This window comes from Salmo trutta, unplaced genomic scaffold (assembly GCF_901001165.1).
Source record: "Salmo trutta unplaced genomic scaffold, fSalTru1.1, whole genome shotgun sequence".
Taxonomy (NCBI): domain Eukaryota; kingdom Metazoa; phylum Chordata; class Actinopteri; order Salmoniformes; family Salmonidae; genus Salmo; species Salmo trutta.
The window spans coordinates 26,919-50,545 of record NW_021823445.1 but is presented as its reverse complement, the minus strand read 5'-3'; the positions used below and the strand labels follow the sequence as shown (position 1 = coordinate 50,545).

General features: G+C 43.3%; 1 protein-coding gene across 2 annotated transcripts in view; it reads left to right on the top strand.

Annotated features, from left to right (window-relative positions):
* Positions 1-18,838, top strand: part of galt (galactose-1-phosphate uridylyltransferase) — a 94,920-nt gene extending 76,082 nt beyond the window's left edge. The window contains exons 8-11 of one of the 2 annotated variants that reach the window (XM_029749019.1): positions 4,222-4,305; positions 16,211-16,365; positions 17,728-17,868; positions 18,278-18,373. In XM_029749019.1, coding sequence (XP_029604879.1) covers positions 4,222-4,305; positions 16,211-16,365; positions 17,728-17,847 — 359 coding nt within the window. In that variant the 3' untranslated portion in view covers positions 17,848-17,868; positions 18,278-18,373. Of the gene's footprint in view, positions 1-4,221; positions 4,306-16,210; positions 16,366-17,727; positions 17,869-18,277 lie in introns of both variants that reach the window. The other variant, XM_029749020.1, reaches the window with a different exon arrangement.
* The last annotated feature ends 4,789 nt before the right edge of the window (positions 18,839-23,627 follow it).

Here is a 23,627-nt window from a genome sequence, read left to right as displayed (position 1 = left end):
GATGAGAATGGGGATGCGCTCGGTCCTCCTTTTTCTGTAGTCCACAATCATCTCCTTTGTCTTGATCAGGTTGAGGGAGAGGTTGTTATCCTGGCACCACACTGCCAGGTCTCTGACCTCCTCCTTATAGGCTGTCTCATCATTGTCAGTGATCAGGCCTACCACTGTTGTGTTTGTCATCGGGAAACTTAATGATGGTGTTGGAGTCGTGCTTGGCCATGCAGCCGTGAGTGAACAGGGAGTACAGGAGGGGACTGAGCACGCACCCCTGAGGGGCCCCGGTGTTGAGGATTAGCGTGGCAGATGTGTTGTTACCTAACCTTACCACCTGGGGTCGGCTAGTCAGGAAGTCCAGGATCCAGTTGCAGAGGGAGGTGTTTAGTCCCAGGGTCCTTAGCTTCGTGATGAGCTTTGAGGGCACTATGGTGTTGAATGCTGAGCTGTAATCAATTAATAGTATTCTCATGTCGGCGTTCCTTTTGTCCAGGTGGGAAAGGGCAGTGTGGAGTGCAATAGAGATTGCATCATCTGTGGATCTGTTAAGGAGGTATGTAAATTGGAGTGGGTGTAGGGTTTCTGGGATAATGGTGTTGTGAGCCATGACCAGCCTTTCAAAGCACTTCATGGCTACAGACGTGAGTGCTATGGGTCAGTAGTCATTTAGACAGGTTACCTTAGTGTTCTTGGGCACAGGGACTATGGTGGTCTGCTTGAAACATGTTGGTATTTACAGACTCAGTCAGGGTGAGGTTAAAAATGTCAATGAAGACACTTGCCAGTTGGTCCGCGCATGCTTTGAATACACGTCCTGGTAATCTGTCTGGCCCAGCGGCTTTGTGAATGTTGACCTGTTTAAAGGTCTTGCTCACATTGGCTACGGAGTGTTATCACACAGTCGTCCAGAACAGCTGGTGCTCACGTGCATGCTTCAGTGTTGCTTGACTCGAAGCGAGCGTAAAAAGCATTTAGCTCGTCTGGTAGGCTCGTGTCACTGGGCAGCTCACGTCTGTGTTTCCCTTTGTAGTCCGTAATAATATAATCCCCTTATCTGTATTGTAAAGCGAGAAACACAATTTAATCTTTGCATCAGTAATGGTGTTATCATGGACAGACTGTGGATTATTGGAGCATGAATGTGACTCATTCTATAATCTGTTGCTTGAAAAGAAATCACGTGTTTTCACACAGATTCCTCTGTCCTGTTTTATTGTCATTGTTTTTAAATGACAGGCAGCTGTTGTGTTGTCATAAAATTATCTTGGTGGGTTAGTTTGTTTTCCCAGCAGTATGGTGCCCTTGAAGGACATATTTCATTTGATCCAAATATCAGCAGAAGGTTAATTCTGGGAAATAATAAACTATGCAGCCTGGAGTGTGGTTTGTTTGGAGTGTTTGTGTGTGTGTATATATGTGTGTCAGTGGAGGTTGCTGAGGAGAGGAGGACTCATAATAATGACTGGATTGGCGTGAAGGGAATGGTATCAAACATTCCAACCATAACTACGAGACATCCTCCCCCAGCAGACTCCGATGCTGTGTGTGTGTGTGTGTGTGTGTGTGTGTGTGTGTGTGTGTGTGTGTGTGTGTGTGTGTGTGTGTACGTGCGGCTGTGACACCGTCTAAGAGAGAGATCGGGCGCCAGAAAGTGTAGTAAGTGCTTATATGAATGTGTTCTAGATAGCTCCAGGAAGTGTAGTTAGTGCTAATATGTATATGAATGTGTTCTAGATTCCACCAGGAAGTGTAGTTAGTGCTAATATGTATATGAATGTGTTCTAGATTGCTCCAGGAAGTGTAGTTAGTGCTAATATGTATATGAATGTGTTCTAGATTGCTCCAGGAAGTGTAGTTAGTGCTAATATGAATGTGTTCTAGATTGCTCCAGGAAGTGTAGTTAGTGCTAATATGTATATGTTCTAGATGGCTCCAGGAAGTGTAGCTAGTGCTAATATGTATATGAATGTGTTCTAGATAGCTCCAGGAAGTGTAGTTAGTGCTAATATGTATATGAATGTGTTCTAGATTGCTCCAGGAAGTGTAGTTAGTGCTAATATGTATATGCATGTGTTCTAGATTGCTCCAGGAAGTGTAGTTAGTGCTAATATGTATATGCATGTGTTCTAGATTGCTCCAGGAAGTGTAGTTAGTGCTAATATGTATATGCATGTGTTCTAGATTGCTCCAGGAAGTGTAGTTAGTGCTAATATGTATATGCATGTGTTCTAGATTGCTCCAGGAAGTGTAGTTAGTGCTAATATGTATATGCATGTGTTCTAGATTGCTCCAGGAAGTGTAGTTAGTGCTAATATGTATATGAATGTGTTCTAGATTGCTCCAGGAAGTGTAGTTAGTGCTAATATGTATATGAATGTGTTCTAGATAGCTCTAGGAAGTGTAGTTAGTGCTAATATGTATATGAATGTGTTCTAGATTGCTCCAGGAAGTGTAGTTAGTGCTAATATGTATATGTTCTAGATGGCTCCAGGAAGTGTAGTTAGTGCTAATATGTATATGAATGTGTTCTAGATTGCTCCAGGAAGTGTAGTTAGTGCTAATATGAATGTGTTCTAGATTGCTCCAGGAAGTGTAGTTAGTGCTAATATGTATATGTTCTAGATGGCTCCAGGAAGTGTAGCTAGTGCTAATATGTATATGAATGTGTTCTAGATAGCTCCAGGAAGTGTAGTTAGTGCTAATATGTATATGAATGTGTTCTAGATTGCTCCAGGAAGTGTAGTTAGTGCTAATATGTATATGCATGTGTTCTAGATTGCTCCAGGAAGTGTAGTTAGTGCTAATATGTATATGCATGTGTTCTAGATTGCTCCAGGAAGTGTAGTTAGTGCTAATATGTATATGCATGTGTTCTAGATTGCTCCAGGAAGTGTAGTTAGTGCTAATATGTATATGAATGTGTTCTAGATTGCTCCAGGAAGTGTAGTTAGTGCTAATATGTATATGAATGTGTTCTAGATTGCTCCAGGAAGTGTAGTTAGTGTTAATATGTATATGAATGTGTTCTAGACAGCTCTAGGAAGTGTAGTTAGTGCTAATATGTATATGAATGTGTTCTAGATTGCTCCAGGAAGTGTAGTTAGTGCTAATATGTATATGTTCTAGATGGCTCCAGGAAGTGTAGTTAGTGCTAATATGTATATGAATGTGTTCTAGATTGCTCCAGGAAGTGTAGTTAGTGCTAATATGTATATGTTCTAGATGGCTCCAGGAAGTGTAGCTAGTGTTAATATGTATATGAATGTGTTCTAGATAGCTCCAGGAAGTGTAGTTAGTGCTAATATGTATATGAATGTGTTCTAGATAGCTCCAGGAAGTGTAGTTAGTGCTAATATGTATATGAATGTGTTCTAGATAGCTCCAGGAAGTGTAGTTAGTGCTAATATGTATATGAATGTGTTCTAGATTGCTCCAGGAAGTGTAGTTAGTGCTAATATGTATATGCATGTGTTCTAGATTGCTCCAGAAAGTGTAGTTAGTGCTAATATGTATATGAATGTGTTCTAGATTGCTCCAGGAAGTGTAGTTAGTGCTAATATGTATATGAATGTGTTCTAGATTGCTCCAGGAAGTGTAGTTAGTGCTAATATGTATATGAATGTGTTCTAGATTGCTCCAGGAAGTGTAGTTAGTGCTAATATGTATATGAATGTGTTCTAGATTGCTCCAGGAAGTGTAGTTAGTGCTAATATGTATATGAATGTGTTCTAGATAGCTCTAGGAAGTGTAGTTAGTGCTAATATGTATATGAATGTGTTCTAGATTGCTCCAGGAAGTGTAGTTAGTGCTAATATGTATATGTTCTAGATGGTTCCAGGAAGTGTAGTTAGTGCTAATATGTATATGAATGTGTTCTAGATAGCTCCAGGAAGTGTAGTTAGTGCTAATATGTATATGTTCTAGATTGCTCCAGGAAGTGTAGTTAGTGCTAATATGTATATGAACGTGTTCTAGATTGCTCCAGGAAGTGTAGTTAGTGCTAATATGTATATGAATGTGTTCTAGATTGGTCCAGGAAGTGTAGTAAGTGCTACTATGTAAATGAATGTGTTCTAGATTGCTCCAGGAAGTGTAGTTAGTGCTAATATGTATATGTTCTAGATTGCTCCAGGAAGTGTAGTAAGTGATACTATGTATATGAATGTGTTCCAGATTGCTCCAGGTATATTAGTCTGAACTCTCTCTTTCTAACTCTTTCTATTCCAGGACTGGCCTCCATTATGAAGAGACTCTTGACTAAATATGATAACCTGTTTCAGATCTCCTTCCCCTACTCCATGGGCTGGCACGGTAAGAGAGAAACAATTCTCAGAAACAATATGAAAAAAGAAGATTATACTGCCAAATATAGCTATTATTTATTATAGATTATAACAGCTGTCAAATTGCTTGGAGGGAATTGTCTTGCTTCTTGAAAATGTGTTCATCAAAAGTGTTTTCAAAATTCACCGATAAATTGGACCACATGGAAAACTAAAGACATAGAAACCGTAAATTGCTTGGTAACAGGAAATACATTTATTTCCATGACAGAATTAAAAAGCAATTTTGTATTGACAAATACAGCTTTTGCCAAGAGTGTGCAAAGCTGTCATCAAGGCAAAGTGTGGCTATTTGAAGAATCTCAAATATAAACTATATTTTGATTTGTTTAACACTTTCTTTCGCTACTACTAGATTCCATATGTGTTATTTATTTTGATGTCTTCACTATTATTCTACGATATCCAACAGTAAGATGACCGTATATAGATATCCTACAGTAGGATGATAGTAGACGTACGGTACCGGTCAAAAGTATTACAACACCTACTCATTCAAGGGTTTTTCTTTATTTTTACAATTTTCTACATCTATATATTGTCATCCTACTGTTGGATATCTATATGCTATCATCCTACTGTTGGACATCTATATGCTATCATCCTACTGTTAGATATCTATATACTATCATCCTACTGTTAGATATCTATATGCTATCATCCTACTGTAGGATATATATATACTATCATCCTACTGTTAGATATCTATATACTATCATCCTACTTTAGGATATCTATATACTATCATCCTACTGTTAGATATCTATATGCTATCATCCTACTGTAGGCTACCTATCTACTACTATATCTATCTTCATCCTAGTGTAGACTATATATCTATTTATCTATCATACTACAGTATTCTATTTATCTACTATCATCATACTGTAGGATTAAAATCTACTATCATCCTACTGTTGGATATCTATATGCTATCATCCTACTGTTAGATATCTATATACTATCATCCTACTGTTAGATATCTATATGCTATCATCCTACTGTAGGATATATATATATATATATATACTATCATCCTACTGTTAGATATCTATATACTATCATCCTACTTTAGGATATCTATATACTATCATCCTACTGTTAGGTAGGATGACAGCATATAGATATCTATCTACTACTATATCTATCTATCTATCTATCTATCTTCATCCTAGTGTAGACTATATATCTATTTATCTATCATACTACAGTATTCTATTTATCTACTATCATCATACTGTAGGATTAAAATCTACTATCATCCTACTGTAGGCTATATATCAACTATCATCCTACTGTAGGATATATACCTACTATCATCCTACTGTAGACCATCTATCTAATATCATCCTACTGTATGCTATCATGCATACAGGAACCCACATGATTTGTGTGGATTCCATTTTTATAATACAAGCTTTGTTTCCAGAAGGTATCAAATTTGTCAATAAATGTTACACCCACAGAGCTGCAGTAGTCTGGTAGCCAGTTATGGAGGGCTAACAGTCTGCTGAACCGTTCAATGCCACGATTTAGGGAGAGCAGAGGGACAGATATTATGGGGCGTTTGTTGGTGTCAAGTAGAGACCCAATCAGTTCTTTAAAATCCATCTTCAGCTGTTCTGAGCTGCCCTTCATAATGCCCTTCGACCCCACATGAACCATGACAGTATCAGTCCCAGGTGACTGACTCACAGCCTCGGGAAGCAACCTGGTGATATCGTGAACTTTGACCTCACATGAACCATGACAGTATCAGTCCCAGGTGACTGACTCACAGCCTCGGGAAGCAACCTGGTGATATCGTGAACTTTGACCTCACATGAACCATGACAGTATCAGCCCCTGGTGACTGACTCACAGCCTCGGGAAGTACCCTGCTGATATTGTGAACTTTTTCCCCAGGAAAACACAAAGCCTTTGCCCCAGGTACAGATATATGCCTCACCATCGAACTCCCAGTCACAATAGCCAGAATGATCCGGCCTCTGTCGTGTCTTGAAGCAGATTGCGAGGCCAGAGCCACAGAACAGTAGAGAAGAGGGCTGCTGAGACACCGGCTGTGTGCAGGACACAGCAACCAAAGGGACAGAGAACAGATCGAGAGAGTGGTGGTTCAGGCTGTGTGCAGGCCACAACAGCCAAAGGGACAGAGCTCTGATCCAGAGAGTGGTGGTTCAGGCTGTGTGCAGGCCACAACAGGCAAAGGGACAGAGCTCTGATCCAGAGAGTGGTGGTTCAGGCTGTGTGCAGGCCACAACAGGCAAAGGGACAGATCTCTGATCCAGAGAGCACTGCCCAGCGGAGAGGGCCCACGGTGGTCCAGGCTGTGCCCAGGCAGTTGATTGACTAGGACAGGGAGAGGTAGCTGGAGGGGCATCCACAGCCACAGAGGGAACATCCATTCAGAAAGTATTCAGACCCTTACTGGTGTTGGCCTGGTTCATAGATATACAGTCCATTCAGAAAGTATTCAGACCCTTACTGGTGTTGGCCTGGTTCATAGATTAACAGTTCATTCAGAAAGTATTCAGACCCTTACTGGTGTTGGCCTGGTTCATAGATATACAGTCCATTCAGAAAGTATTCAGACCCTTACTGGTGTTGGCCTGGCTCATAGATATACAGTCCTTTCAGAAAGTATTCAGACCCTTACTGGCCTGGTTCTTAGATATACAGTTCATTCAGAAAGTATTCAGACCCTTACTGGTGTTGGCCTGGTTCATAGATATGGCCGAGTCTCCATCAGCCTATCCTCCGGATACCATCCCCAAACCAATGGGCAGACGGAACATCTGCGTCAGGAAATAGGGAAGTACCTTCGCCAACACTGCACCCACCAACCACACGAGTGGAGTCGCTATCTAGCCTGGGCCAAATATGCACAGAATTCCTTGGTGATTTCCTCACTCCTTTTCAGTGTGTCCTTTGGTACCAACCCCCATGTTCCCATGGGAGACCGAGCCAGGAACTGTGCCTGCCGTCGATAAGTGGATTTGATGGAGCGAGCAGGTTTGGGAGGCCACACATCGGCACCTCCATCAAGCGTCCCTCTCCCAGAAACGGTTCGCTGACCGGCGTCGCCGACCTACTCCACTCTTCCACCCTGGGCAACGTGTGTTGGTACCTTCTTGTACTGTATGCCAGAGCAGACCTGATGCGTAACTCTTTCCTACAGCACTGCATGCGTTTCAGCTGAGCTGTAGTCAATGAACAGAATTCTTAAATAGGTATTCCTTTTGTCCAGGAGGGTGAGGGCAGTGTGGAGTGCAATAGAGATTGCGTCATCTGTGGATCTGTTGGGGCGGCATGCGAGTTGGAGTGGTCCATGGTGTCTGAGATGATGGTGTTGATGTGAGCCATCACCAGCCTTTCAAAGCATTTCATGGCTACAGATGTGTGCTGCTAGGCGATAGTCTTTTAGGCAGGTTACCTTGGCATTCTTGGGCACAGGGACTATGGTGGTCTGCTTGAAGCAGGTTTTAATTGTCAGTGACGACACTTGACAGATGGTCAGCCCATGCTCTGAGTACTTTGTCTGAGTTTTCCGTTTGCAAATTTGAACCTGTTTAACCTCTCTAGGGTATGTGGGACGAAATCATCCCACATAGTCAACAGCCAGTGGAATCGAGTGGCGCGATATTCAAATACCTTAGAAATGCTATTACTTCAATTTCTCAAACATATGACTATTTTACACCATTTTAAAGACAAGACTCTCATTAATCTAACCACATTGTCCGATTTCAAAAAGGCTTTACAACGAAAACAAAACATTAGATTATGTCAGCAGAGTACCCAGCCAGAAATAATCACACACCCATTTTTCAAGCTAGCATATAATGTCACAAAAACCAAAACCACAGCTAAATGTAGCACTAACCTTTGATGATCTTCATCAGATGACACTCCTAGGACATTATGTTATACAATACATGCATGTTTTGTTCAATCAAGTTCATATTTATATAAAACAACTGCTTTTTACATTAGCATGTGACGTTCAGAACTAGCAAACATAACGAAAACTTCCGGTGAATTTACTAAATTACTCACGATAAACGTTCACAAAAAAACATAATTATTTTAAGAATTATAGATACAGAACTCCTTTATGCAATCGCGGTGTCCGATTTTAACATAGCTTTTCGGTGAAAGCACATTTTGCAATATTCTGAGTAGATAGCCCGGCCATCACAGGCAAGCTATTTTGACACCCACCAAGTTTGGCATTCACCAAACTCAGATTTACTATAAGAAAAATTGGATTACCTTTGGTGTTCTTCATCAGAATGCACTCCCAGGACTTCTACTTCATCCACAAATGTTGTTTTGGTTCAAAATAATCCATAGTTATGTTCAAATATCCTCTGTTTTGTTCTTGCGTTCAAGACACTATCCGAACGGTGACGCGCGGACGCGTATCGTGACAAAAAAATTCAAAATATTCCATTACCGTACTTCGAAGCATGTCAAACGCTGTTAGAAATCAATTTTTATGCAATTTTTCTCGTAAAATAGCGATAATATTCCGACCGGGAGACGTCTTTTTCGTTCATAGACTGAAAATCTAAAATGGACTCTTCACGTGCACGCGCGCACCCGTCTCATTGTTCTCAGATCGACCACTATCCAAATGCGCTAATGTTTTTCAGCCAGGGACAGCAAAGTCATCATTCAACGTTCTGGCGCCTTCTGAGAGCAGTAGAAAGTGTCACGTTACAGCAGATATCCTCTGTTTTCAATGAAGAGGGTATAGAAGGCCAAGAAATGGTCAGAGAGGGCACTTCCTGTACAGAATCTTCTCAGGTTTTGGCCTGCCATATGAGTTCTGTTATACTCACAGACACCATTCAAACAGTTTTAGAAACTTTAGGGTGTTTTCTATCCAAATCAAACAATTATATGCATATTCTAGTTTCTGGGCAGTAGTAATAACCAGATTAAATCGGGTACGTTTTTTATCCGGATGTGAAAATACTGCCCCCTACCCTAGATAGGTTAAAGGTCTTACTCACATCGGCAACGGAGAGCGAGTTCCCACAGTCATCCGAAACAGCTGGTGCTCTCATGCATGGTTCACTGGTGCCTGCCTCGAAGAGAGCATAGAAGGCATTTAGCTCGTCTGGTAGGTTTGCGTCACTGGGCAGCTCGCAGCTGGGTTTCCCTTTGTAATCTGAGATAGTTTGCAAGCTTTGCCACATCCGTCGAGCGTCAGATTCGGTGTAGTAGGATTCCATCTTAATCCTGTATTGATGCTTTGCCTGTTTGATGAGTATATAAGAGGGCGTTGCAGTTGATAGCAGACACTCTCTTTTTTTTACCCTAATCGTAGCTTGTGGACATCAGAACAGGCGATCACTAACTTCCATTTGGATGAACATTTCTACTACAACTAGTCGGCAGCTCTGGACATTCTGCTTACTCCGGACCAGGCCCTGATCCCTGGGACTCTAAAGAGGAAGCAGTGGCGAAAGAGAGGCAGGCAACCTAACGAGACTACGTTGGTGAGCAAATAGACTGCCATTGTCCTCTGTCCTATTGGAGAATCTGCAATAACTGCAGATCAAACCGGATCAGCTCCGTTCAAGGCGATATCCAGTTGGATATACATCTCGCTGATTTTTCTATGCATCATCAACACTGGACGGCAGACTTGGGGGTTTTCTATGCATCATCAACACTGGACGGCAGACTTGGGGTTTTTCTATGCATCATCAACACTGGATGGCAGACTTGGGGTTTTTCTATGCATCATCAACACTGGACGGCAGACTTGGGGGTTTTCTATGCATCATCAACACTGGACGGCAGACTTGAGTGAGACGAAGGGAAGAGGGGTGTGTCTCTTTGTTAGCAACTTCTGGTGCGTGATCTCTAATGTTAAGGAAGTCTCTAGTTTCGCCTGAGAGAATAGCTCAAGATAAGCTGCAGACCATAATATTTACCAAGAGAGTTTTCATCTATATTTTTCTTAGCTGTCTATTTGTGACCCGATTCAGGAAACTAGGCATATGGCGCAAGTCATGACTTCCGAGTCGTTTGAACGTACATTTGTTTTTTAGCAAAATGCTATTTTTTTTTACAGAAATGCCTTCTCGAACATGTGAAATTTCATGTGCCTTAATAACAAAGTTGTATGCCATCTGTAAATATGAATACAATTGTTAAATTACGAGCCTTGTTGGTTAAGCCACAGAAAAAGTCAGCAACCTTCCCACTAGCCATGAATGGCTGAGATAATGAGTGGGCTGGACATGCCGAGAGAGGAGTTCGGATTGGTCTGCCATATAGAAGGCTTCTGTCTATTTGAGCCGGTCAGTCTGTGTTGGTAATCCTGTCGAGACATTTTTTTTTTAAATGTATTGTGTAGTGGAGCTGCATAAGTGTTGCTCTCTACTTTCTGGAGGATCAAGTTTTGAAATCAGTGGAATAGCTAAAGAGATGGAGAAAACACCTGTCTCTGGATTACATCTTCAAACTAAGGGCAACCGTGGTATGGCATTCCTGACACGGAGATGCGTCCATCATGCATGATGATGTATACAGGTAAGATGGTCTAGCTCGCTACATTTTCAAATATTACACATTTCTAATTTTGACAGAAAGGGGTTTCATTTCAAGCTAAAGTGTACTGTTAGCTAGCTAGCTACGATTAGCTGGCTGGCTCGTTAGCTAATGTTACGTGACGTGTGTGATCTTAAACGTTGTTTACCTAGCAAGGTTCATTATTTACCTAGCTAGCTAGCTATATGTCTTAAGCTAAAGTGTACTGTTAGCTAGCTAGCTAATGTTAACTGGCTGGCTCCCTAGCGGACGTTATTATTTGTTTCCCAGAGCCATTTGCTTTTCTAGTTAGAGCCTAATGTTAGCTAGCTAACATTTAACCTGGTTGGTTAGCTCCCAGCACTGTGGCATTGTTGGCACTTTGTTCATTGTTGTTTAACTATCTAACGTTAGCTGGCTGGCTCGTTAGCTAATGTTACGTGTCGTGTGTGATCTTAAACGTTGTTTACCTAGCTAGGTTCATTATTTACCTAGCTAGCTAGCTATATGTCTTAAGCTAAAGTGTACTGTGAGCTAGCTAGCTAATGTTAACTGGCTGGCTCCCTAGCGGACGTCATTATTTGTTTCCCAGAGCCATTTGCTTTTCTAGTTAGAGCCTAATGTTAGCTAGATAACATTGAACCTGATTGGTTAGCTCCCAGCACTGTGGCATTGTTGGCACTGTTCATTGTTTTTTAAGTAGCTAATGTTAGCTGGCTGGCTCATTAGCTAATGTTACGTGACGTGTGTACAACACCCGTTTAATATGGCCGGTGTCAGTAAACGTCTGCAAAAAAGAGTCATGTAATTGTTGCCAGCAGAGCTGGTTCGGCTGTTTTCATGTAATCCAGAGGTAAACAAATCAACGGCCAGAGCGTCAAGTGTGCACTCCGAGAGTGAAACGAGATGGGTGGGGCTAAAGCTTAAAAGAGTGTGAACGATGCCGAATGGGTGTAGACAAAGAGCTCTTCACTAGATACCAAAACATTCAAAGGGGATTTTCTCAAAAGTGAGTTTACAAGTTGATCAACTTTCAAAGCAGAATTACTTTCCCATTGTTCCTCAAATGCAGTGTGTGATATACCATTTTGTGGCTCTGAGTCTCTACTTTTATCCAAGGTAAAAAAACACAATTTAATATTTTGCGACATAAGACCGATTGGAGCCGGTCGGTCACATATGAGAGTTTAGAGGCCAGAGTGATGGAGAACGTTGTTTCTGATCTAAGATATGAGAGATCCCTCACCAGAGTCATGGAGAACCTTGTTTCTGATCTAAGATATGAGAGATCCCTCACCAGAGTGATGGAGAACGTTGTTTCTGATCTAAGATATGAGAGATCCCTCACCAGAGTCATGGAGAACCTTGTTTCTGATCTAAGATATGAGAGATCCCTCACAGAGTGATGGAGAACATTGTTTCTGATCTAAGCTGAGTATCAGTATCCACGGCTCTAACCTGCCAGAACTCCTATCCACAGTTCAACAGTCAGAACTCCTATCCACAGGTCAGCAGGTCAGAACTCCTATCGGGTCAGCAGGTCAGAACTCCTATCCACAGGTCAGCAGGTCAGAACTCCTATCCACAGGTCAACTGGTCAGAACTCCTATCCACAGGTCAGAACTCCTATCCACAGGTCAACTGGTCAGAACTCCTATCCACAGGTCACCTGGTCAGAACTCCTATCCACAGGTCAGCAGGTCAGAACTCCTATCCACAGGTCAACTGGTCAGAACTCCTATCCACAGGTCAGAACTCCTATCCACAGGTCAGAACTCCTATCCACAGGTCAGCTGGTCAGAACTCCTATCCACAGGTCAACAGGTCAGAACTCCTATCCACAGGTCACCAGGTCAGAACTCCTATCCACAGGTCAGCAGGTCAGAACTCCTATCCACAGGTCAGAACTCCTATCCACAGGTCAACAGGTCAGAACTCCTATCTACAGGTCAACAGGTCAGAACTCCTATCCACAGGTCAACAGGTCAGAACTCCTATCCACAGGTCAACTGGTCAGAACTCCTATCCACAGGTCAACTGGTCAGAACTCCTATCCACAGGTCAGAACTCCTATCCACAGGTCAGCAGGTCAACTGGTCAGAACTCCTATCCACAGGTCAACAGGTCAGAACTCCTATCCACAGGTCAACAGGTCAGAACTCCTATCCACAGGTCAACAGGTCAGAACTCCTATCCACAGGTCAGAACTCCTATCCACAGGTCACCTGGTCAGGACTCCTATCCACAGGTCAACAGGTCAGAACTCCTATCCACAGGTCAACAGGTCAGAACTCCTATCCACAGGTCAACTGGTCAGAACTCCTATCCACAGGTCAACTGGTCAGAACTCCTGTCCACAGGTCAGAACTCCTATCCACAGGTCAACAGGTCAGAACTCCTATCCACAGGTCAACTGGTCAGAACTCCTATCCACAGGTCAACAGGTCAGAACTCCTATCCACAGGTGAACTGGTCAGAACTCCTATCCACAGGTCAACAGGTCAGAACTCCTATCCACAGGTCAGCAGGTCAACTGGTCAGAACTCCTGTCCACAGGTCAACTGGTCAGAACTCCTATCCACAGGTCAGAACTCCTATCCACAGGTCAGAACTCCTATCCACAGGTCAACTGGTCAGAACTCCTATCCACAGGTCAACAGGCCAGAACTCCTATCCACAGGTCAACTGGTCAGAACTCCTATCCACAGGTCAGAACTCCTATCCACAGGTCAGCAGGTCAACTGGTCAGAACTCCTATCCACAGGTCAACAGGTCAGAACTCCTATCCACAGGTCAACAGGTCAGAACTCCTATCCACAGGTCAACAGGTCAGAACTCCTATCCACAGGTCAACTGGTCAGAACTCCTATCCACAGGTCAACTGGTCAGAACTCCTGTCCACAGGTCAACTGGTCAGAACTCCTGTCCACAGGTCAACTGGTCAGAACTCCTATCCACAGGTCAACTGGTCAGAACTCCTATACACAGGTCAGAACTCCTATCCACAGGTCAACAGGCCAGAACTCCTATCCACAGGTCAACAGGTCAGAACTCCTATCCACAGGTCAGAACTCCTATCCACAGGTCAACAGGTCAGAACTCCTATCCACAGGTCAACTGGTCAGAACTCCTATCCACAGGTCAACAGGTCAGAACTCCTATCCACAGGTCAGAACTCCTATCCACAGGTCAGCAGGTCAACTGGTCAGAACTCCTATCCACAGGTCAACAGGTCAGAACTCCTATCCACAGGTCAACAGGTCAGAACTCCTATCCACAGGTCAGAACTCCTATCCACAGGTCAGAACTCCTATCCACAGGTCAACTGGTCAGAACTCCTATCCACAGGTCAACAGGTCAGAACTCCTATCCACAGGTCAGCTGGCCAGAACTCCTATCCACAGGTCAGAACTCCTATCCTTATATTCATGTAGATGGTAATTGATCTTGTCACATCAGAGGACACATTTCAGATTGTATCGTTGCTTCCTCACTGGTAATGTGAGTCAGTAATGGTGTGTGTGTGTGTGTGTGTGTGTGTGTGTGTGTGTGTGTGTGTGTGTGTATTGGTGATGTTGTCAACAGCATTGAGTTGTTGGTTCATTTCTCGCCTGTGGCTTAACTGCTTAACGAGCAGGGTGTCGTTACCGTGGCTACGGCCAGGCGGCTCGTTAGGGGCGGGTCTCCAGTCCTTAATTATTTTTGTTTAAAGGAGAGATAGTGAAGTCACCTCCACAGGGCTGTCACCTCCACAGGGCTGTCACCTTCACAGGGCTGTCACCTTCACAGGGCTGTCATTACCTTTATTTGCCAGGGCTGTCATTACCTTTATTTGCCAGTGTTGTCATTACCTTTATTTGCCAGGGCTGTCATTACCTTTATTTGCCAGGGCTGTCATTACCTTTATTTACCAGGGCTGTCATTACCTTTATTTACCAGGGCTGTCATTACCTTTATTTGCCAGGGCTGTCATTACCTTTATTTACCAGGGCTGTCATTACCTTTATTTGCCAGGGCTGTCATTACCTTTATTTGCCAGGGCTGTCATTACCTTTATTTACCAGGGCTGTCATTACCTTTATTTGCCAGGGCTGTCATTACCTTTATTTGCCAGGGCTGTCATTACCTTTATTTGCCAGGGCTGTCATTACCTTTATTTGCCAGGGCTGTCATTACCTTTATTTGCCAGGGCTGTCATTACCTTTATTTACCAGGGCTGTCATTACCTTTATTTGCCAGGGCTGTCATTACCTTTATTTGACAGGGCTGTCATTACCTTTATTTGACAGGGCTGTCATTATTACACTGAGATAGAGGGGAGAGTTACATGGGAAGAGACGCTTGAGCTACTCTGAGGACGAGGATAAGGGGGTGTCTGGCCCAAACCCATAGTCTAACAGGACCAACAGCATGTATAGATAGTCTTAAACCCTAAAACATCTAGAGTAGACATTTCCAGAGTCGAGTTTAATAGAGTTTAGCATGAATGTCCTGAATGTAACAGAGGAAATTAATAGCAGTGTAGAATAGGGGAGAGGGGAGGAGGAGATGAGGGGAGAGGGGAGGAGGGAGGAGAGGAGAGGAGGGGAGGAGGAGACAGGATGAATGTGATTTAACTAGCATGATACGCTGTTCATTCATTCATTATATGGGGATAGGAGAGGAGCTTATAGGGATTGGGAGCGTAGCCAAACCTCTGGTTCTCACAGCCTTTTAGAACTTAATATGTTCATATTTACCATGACGAAACCTTCCTTCCAGCAGGCGCTTTTATGGTGCATGGAGGGAGAGAGGCTAACGGGTCCATACGTCCACACTACACGTCTTGCTAGTCTTCACTAAGCCTGTAGTCTACAGTAGAGACCTGCTAGTCTTCACTAAGCCAGTAGTCTACAGTAGAGACCTGCTAGTCTTCACTAAGCCAGTAGTCTACAGTAGAGACCTGCTAGTCTTCACTAAGCCAGTAGTCAACAGTAGAGACCTGCTAGTCTTCACTAAGCCTGTAGTCTACAGTAGAGACCTGCTAGTCTTCACTAAGCTAGTAGTCTACAGTAGAGACCTGCTTGTCTTCACTAAGCCAGTAGTCTACAGTAGAGACCTGCCAGTCTTCACTAAGCTAGTAGTCTACAGTAGAGACCTGCTGGTTTTCACTAAGCCTGTAGTCTATAGTAGAGACCTAGTCCTGCTAGTCATCACTAAGCCAGTAGTCTATAGTAGAGACCTGCTAGTCTTCACTAAGCCATTAGTTTACAGTAGAAACTGCTGGTCTTCTCTAAGCCCATAGAGACCGTCCTCTCACTCTCTCCTCCTCTCTCTCCTCCTCCCAGGCGCCCCTACCGGCCCCTATCTTAAAGAGGACCAGTTCCACTGGCAGCTCCATGCTCACTACTACCCCCCCCTGCTCCGATCCGCCAGCGTACGCAAGTTCATGGTGGGATATGAAATGCTGGCACAGGAGCAGAGAGACCTTACACCTGAACAGGTAATACATTTGGGAAACAGTATTACTGCAACATATGCTACAGTATATATAAGCACAGATCTTCATTGGTCTAAAACATTTGGTATTTAGCTAAAGTATTCCAATGTGTCCATGTTATTTACCACAGCTCCTAATAAAGTTACCAGTCTACCTCAACTGTATTACTCTGAGGGAGGGCCCAGGCTGTAACTCTGAAGGAGGGTCCAGTCTGTAACTCTGAGGGAGGGTCCAGGCTGTAACTCTGAAGGAGGGTCCAGGCTGTAACTCTGAGGGAGGGCCCAGGCTGTAACTCTGAGGGAGGGTCCAGTCTGTAACTCTGAGGGAGGGTCCAGGCTGTAACTCTGAGGGAGGGTCCAGGCTGTAACTCTGATAGACTCCTCCTTCGGCATTATCCTTCCTATCTGGTCATTAAACATGGACAGCGTTGTTCCAATCCTCTGGTGTCCCTTTTCAGGTCTCAAATTTTGCTGCTGTCGTCGCACACTGTTATTTCACCCAAAAGATATGGGAGTTTATTAAGATTGGATTTGTTTTCAAATTCTTTGTGGGTCTGTGTAATCTGAGGGAAATACGTGTCTCTAATAGGTGTCTCTAATGTAGTCCGTAATTGTAAACTATTACGGACTACAAGGGGAAACCCAGCCTCTAGCTACCCAGTGACGTGAGCCTACCAGACGAGCTAAATGTATTTTATACTCTCTTCGAGGCAAGCAACACTAAAGCATGCATGAGAGCACCAGCGGTTCCGGACGACTGTGTGATAACGCTCTCCATAGCCGATGTGAGCAAGACCTTTAAACAGGTCAATATTCACAAAGCCGCTGGGCCAGACAGATTACCAGGACGTGTACTCAAAGCATGCGCGGACCAACTGGCAAGTGTCTTCACTGACATTTTCAACCTCTCCCTGACCGAGTCTGTAATACCTACATGTTTCAAACAGACCACCATTCTTGTACCCAAGAAAGCAAAGTTAACCTGCCTAATTGATTACCGTCACGTAGCACTCACGTTGGTAGCCATGAAGTGCTTTGAAAGGTTGGTCATGGCTCACATCAACACCATCCTGCCAGAAACCCTATACCCACTCCAATTCGCATACCGCCCCAAAATATCCACAGATGACGCGGACATACAGTACTGTAGTTCACTACTCTACAACCCTGGGTTAGCTTGGAATGCAGCAGACATACGCTATTCACACTGTAAAAGGTTTAGTAAATGCTTCTGCTACTATTGGCAGTAATACAGTCTCTTCTGGGTTGTCAGAATGAGGCCCAATCTGTCATGAAACATTGGAGGGATTCCCTTGTTGTTTCCCACATGACCGTCGCTGATGACATAATGTACTGTGGCGTACAGCAGGTCAGCCACCAGGGGGAGACTCGTCAAGGCCTGGTTACAGACGGAGTATACATTACGAGGCAATGGCTCCATCTGCTGGACGTGCCAGGTCTCGACGGGCTCTCCACCCAGGACTAATTGTGGCTGATTGCGGAGTTGGTGAGTAATCAAGGGCTGATTGCTCACCAGCTGTACAAGCCCCATGAAGCTGCCAGAAGGCAGCACATAGGAGAGGACTGGGGGAAGTAAGGTGACTTCCGTGTAGTTGGAGACGGGGCCCGAGCTAAGACGAGGGAGTTTGTGTGTCCGACAGGATACAGCAAGACCTGGAGCTCAGAAGACGGTATCCCGGAGAGGGTCTCATGGGGGAGACCTATAATTTTCTTTTTATTTATTATTTAATAAACACCCTTGAAACCGAGCTAATCATACTCTGTCCATGTCTGATCTGTGTAAACGTCTTGAGCCAATCCCCTGGTCTGCCACATTACATTATGACCTTAGTTCAGTTTCAACTGTCTCTGTTGTACTTTACTGTGACTACTCTCTGTGTGTGTTCCATCCTCAGGCTGCTGAACGACTGAGGAACCTTCCAGAAGAACACTACAAGACCATTGAGACGGGAGGAGAGATTGGTGGAGAGACACCTCTGACCCTACCACACCTCTGACTCTACCACACCTCTGATCCTACCACACCTCTGATCCTGCCACACCTCACCTCTGATCCTACCACACCTCTGATCCTGCCACACCTCTGATCCTGCCACACCTCTGATCCTACCACACCTCTGATCCTACCACACCTCTGATCCTACCACACCTCTGATGCTACCACACCTCTGATCCTACCACACCTCTACCACACCTCTGATCCTACCACACCCTCTGATCTTACCACACCTCTGATGCTACCACACCTCTGATGCTACCACACCTCTGATCCTACCACACCTCTACCACACCTCTGATCCTACCACACCTCTGATCCTGCCACAGCTCTGATCCTACCACACCTCTGATCCTACCACAGGATATTCAACTAGATTCAGCAGCATACCACCAGTTTGTGAACCCTGGTCTATCACATTGACATTAGATATTAAAGTATGAATAACAGGAAATCAAAACAGTTTGATACAAATACTACTAGATCACTTTTTGGGATGATTTGGCGAGAAGGGAAATATATAATATTGCTGACAGTGCCTTCAGAAAGTTTTCACACCCCTTGAGGTTTTCCACATTTTGTTGTGTTACAGCCTGAAGTAAAAATGTATTAAATTAAGATTTTGTATCACTGTCCTACACACAATACCCCATAATGTTAAATTGGAATAATGTTTGTAAATTGATTAAAAAAAATAAATAAAAAAGTATTTATGGCCTAAATAAGTTCAGCAGTAAACATTTGCTTAACAAGTCACATAATAAGTTGCATGTACTCACTCTGTGTGCAATAATAGTGTTTAACATGATGTTTGAACAACTGCCTCATCTCTGTACCCCAGACATACAATTATCTGTAAGGTCCCTCAATCGAGTAGTGCATTTCAAGCACAGATTCAACCACAAATACCAAGGAGGTTTTTCAATGCCTCACAAAGAAGGGCACCTATTGGTAGATGGGTAAAAAAAAGACATTGAATATCCCTTTGAGCATGGTGAAGTTATTAATTACACTTTGGATGGCGTATCAATACACCCAGTCACTACAAAGATACTGTCCATGTTGTGCTCTACTGGTGGAGGAGTCAGGGTGCAGGAGGAGTGAGGGTGCAGGAGGAGTCGGGGTGCAGGAGGAGTCGGGGTGCAGGAGGAGTCGGGGTGCAGGAGGAGTCGAGGTGCAGGAGGAGTCGGGGTGCAGGAGGAGTCGGGGTGCAGGAGAGCAGAGAGTTGTGAACAGGCGCACACTTTATTTAGGCAGAGGCAATAAAACAGACCGACGCCACTGCGTCAACCTCCAGCCAAAGGAAAAAGTGCAAGGTGCGAAACAGTCACAAAAATAAGCATATGTTTAACAATTAAACATCCTCGTGAAATATCACGAAATACAGGGGAAAAACCAGCCTGGCGCGTAACACGAAACACGTAACAAAAACAATTTAACACAAAGACATGGCGGGGAACAGAGGAATAAATACGTGCGATTGGGGAATGTAAACCAGGTGTGCAGGGAATAAGACAAAACAAACGGAACAATGAAAAAATGGAGCGGCGATGGCTAGAAGGTCGGTGACGTCGACTGCGGAATGCCGCCCGAACAAGTAGAGGAGCCGACTTCGGTGGAAGTCGTGACAGGTACAGGTGTCCTTCCTAACTCAGTTGCCGAAGAGGAAGAAAACCGCTCAGGGATTTCACTGAGGCCAATGTTGACTTTAAAACAGTTACAGAGATTTATAGCTGTGATAGAAACAAGTCACTAAATTAAAACTGCAAAAAATGTGGCAAAGAAATTAACTTTTTGTCCTGAGTTTGAGTTTGAGTTTATTTTATTTTTACAGGGACAGTGCACATTAATCAACGTTTCAGTAAAAGTGCCGGTTTTAGCCAGCCGGCTAATTTTCAACCGCAGTCCCTGGGCAGGTTATTAAAAACAATTACAATATAGACAATCATAGAACAGTGAGCACACGCAGAGTAACATAGGACAAGCAAGACATAGCATACAGACAGAGCAACATAGGACAAGCAAGATGTAGCATACAGACAGAGCAACATAGAACAAAAAGCAACAAGACAAAATCCATAAAAACAAAGTGTTTCCACACCTCACAAGCTACAGACAACAGACAACATGGAAAGCGGCAATACACAGCTAGGGATTATGTTCACAAATCTGATTGACCTTTAGCCATGTCTTCATGCATTTTGTGAAAGTGTGATATGTGGTGCAGTTATGTGTGTCTGATGGCAGTGTATTCCAGACATGGGACGCTCTCACAGAGAAAGCGGATTTACTAAAGGTGCTTTTCCTGAATACCAAGCGTTATGTTTGGGGCAAATCCAACACAACACATCACTGAGTACCCCTCTTCATTTTCAAGCATGATCAAATAAAATAAATAAAACATATTGGTCACATGTGTAGCAGATGTTATTACGGTATAGCTAAATGCTTGTGTTCCTAGCTCCAACAGTGCAGTAATATCTAACAATACACACACATCTAAAAGTAAAAGAACGCAATTAAGAAATATATACAGTTGAAGTCAGAAGTTCACATACACCTTAGCCAAATACATTTAAACTCCATTTTTCACAATTCCTGACATTTAATCCTAGTAAAAATTCCCTGTCTTAGGTCAGTTAGGATCACCAAAATATTTTAAGAATGTGAAATGTCAATAGTAGAGAGAATGATTTATTTCAGCTTTTATTTCTTTCATCACATTCCCAGTGAGTCAATACACTCAATTAGTATTTGGTAGCATTGCATTTAAATTGTTTAACTTGGGTCAAACGTTTCGGGTAGCCTTCCACAAGCTTCCCACAATAAGTTGGGTGAGTTTTGGCCCATTCCTCCTGACAGAGCTGGTGTAACCGAGTCAGGTTTGTAGACCTCATTGCTCGCACACGCTTTTTCAGTTCTGCCCACACATTTTCTATGGGATTGAGGTCAGGGCTTGTGATGGCCTCTCCAATACCTTGACTTTGTTGTCCTTAAGCCATTTTGCCACAACTTTGGAAGAATGCTTGGGGTCATTGTCCATTTCGAAGACCTATTTGCGACCAAGCTTGAACTTCCTGACTGATGTCTTGAGATGTTGCTTCAATATATCCACATAATTTTCCCACCTCATGATGCCATCTATTTTGTGAAGTGCACCAGTACCTCCTGCAGCAAAGCACCCCCACAACATGATGCTGCCACCCCCGTGCTTCACGGTTGGGATGGTGTTCTTCGGCTTGCAAGCCTCCACCTTTTTCCTCCAAACATAACTACTGTCATTATGGCAAAACGGTTCTATTTTTGTTTCATCAGACCAGAGGGCATTTCTCCTAAAAGTACGAGCTTTGTCCCCATGTGCAGTTGCAAACCGTGGTCTGGCTTTTTTATGGCGGTTTTGGGGCAGTGGCTTCTTCCTTGCTGAGCGGCTTTCAGGTTATGTCGATATAGGACTCGTTTTACTGTGGATATAGATACTTTCGTACCTGTTTCCTCCAGCATCTTCACAAGGTCTTTTGCTGTTGTTCTGGGATTGATTTTCACTTTTCGCACCAAAGTACGTTCATTTCTAGGAGACAGAACGCTTCTCCTTCCTGCGCGGTATGACGGCTGCGTGGTCCCATGGTGTTTATACTTGCGTACTATTGTTTGTACAGATGAACGTGGTACCTTCAGGCATTTGGAAATTGCTCCCAAGGATGAACCAGCCTTGTGGAGGTCTACCATTTTATTTCTGAGGTCTTGGCTGATTTCTTTAGATTTTCCCATGATGTCAAGCAAAGAGGCACTGAGTTTGAAGGTAGGCCTTGAAATACATCCACAGGTACACCTCCAATTGACTCAAATTATGTCAATTAGCCTATCAGCTTCTAAAAGCCATGACATAATTTTCTGGAATTTTCCAAGCTGTTTAAAGGCACAGTCAACTTAGTGTATGTAAACTTCTGATCCACTGGAATTGTGAAACAGTGAATTATAAGTGAAATAATCTGTCTGTAAACAATTGTTGGAAAAATATACTTGTGTCATGCACAAAGTAGATGTCCTAACCGACTTGCTAAAACTATAGTTTGTTAACAAGAAATGTGGGGAGAGGTTGAAAAAGGAGTTTTAATGACTCCAACCTAAGTGGATGTAAACTTCTGACTTCAACTGTAAATATTAGGATGAGCAATGTTGGAGTGGCATTGACTAAAAGTAGAATAGAATACTGTATATACTTATGAGATTATTAAAGCAGTATGGAAACATTATTAAAGTAACCAGTGATTCCATGTCTATGTATACAGGGCAGCAGCCTCCAAGGTGCAGGGTTGAGTAACCAGGTGGTAGCCGGCTAGTGATGGCTATTTAACAGTCTGATGGCCTTGAGATAGAAGCTGTTTTTCAGTCTCTCTGTCCCAGCTTTGATGAACCTGTACTGACCTCGCCTTCTTGATTATAGCGAGGTCAACAGGCCGTGGCTCGGGTGGTTGATGTCCTTGATGATCTTTTTGGCCTTCCTGTTACATCGGGTGCTGTAGGTGTCCTGGAGGACAGGCAGTGTGCCCTCGGTGATGCGTTGGGCAGACCTCACTACCCTCTGGAGAGCTCTGCGGCTGCTTGCGGTGCAGTTGCTGTACCAAGTGGTGATATAGCCCAACAGGATGCTCTCAATTGTGCATATGTAAAAGTTTGTGAGGGTCTTAAGGGCAAAACCGAATGGTGGTGACTGTGTCATGTTATGGGTATGCTTGTCATCGGCAAGGACTAGGGAGTTTTTTAGGATACAAAGAAATGGAATACAGCTAAGCAAAATTATAGAGGGAAATCTGGTTAAATTTTCTATCCAACAGACACTGGGAGATGAATTCACCTTTCAGCCGGACTATAACCTAAAACACAAAGCCAAATCCACACCGGTGTTGCTTACCAAGATAACATTGAATATTCCTGAGTGGCCTAGTTACAATTTTGACTTAAATCAGCTTGAAAATCTATGGCAAGACTTGAAAATGGCTTTCTAGCATCGATCAAAAACCAATTTGACAGAGCTTGAAGAATTTTTTTAAAGAAAAATGTGCAAATATTTTACAATCCAGGTGTGTAAAGCTCATACCCAAAAAGACTCACAGCTGTGATCACTGCCAAAGAAGATACTAACATGTATTGTCTCAGGGGGGACAATACTTATGTAAACTATCATCAAGATATATGTTTCATTTTTCAGACATTTTTAGATTTTAATCTGTCACCTTTTATTATTTTTG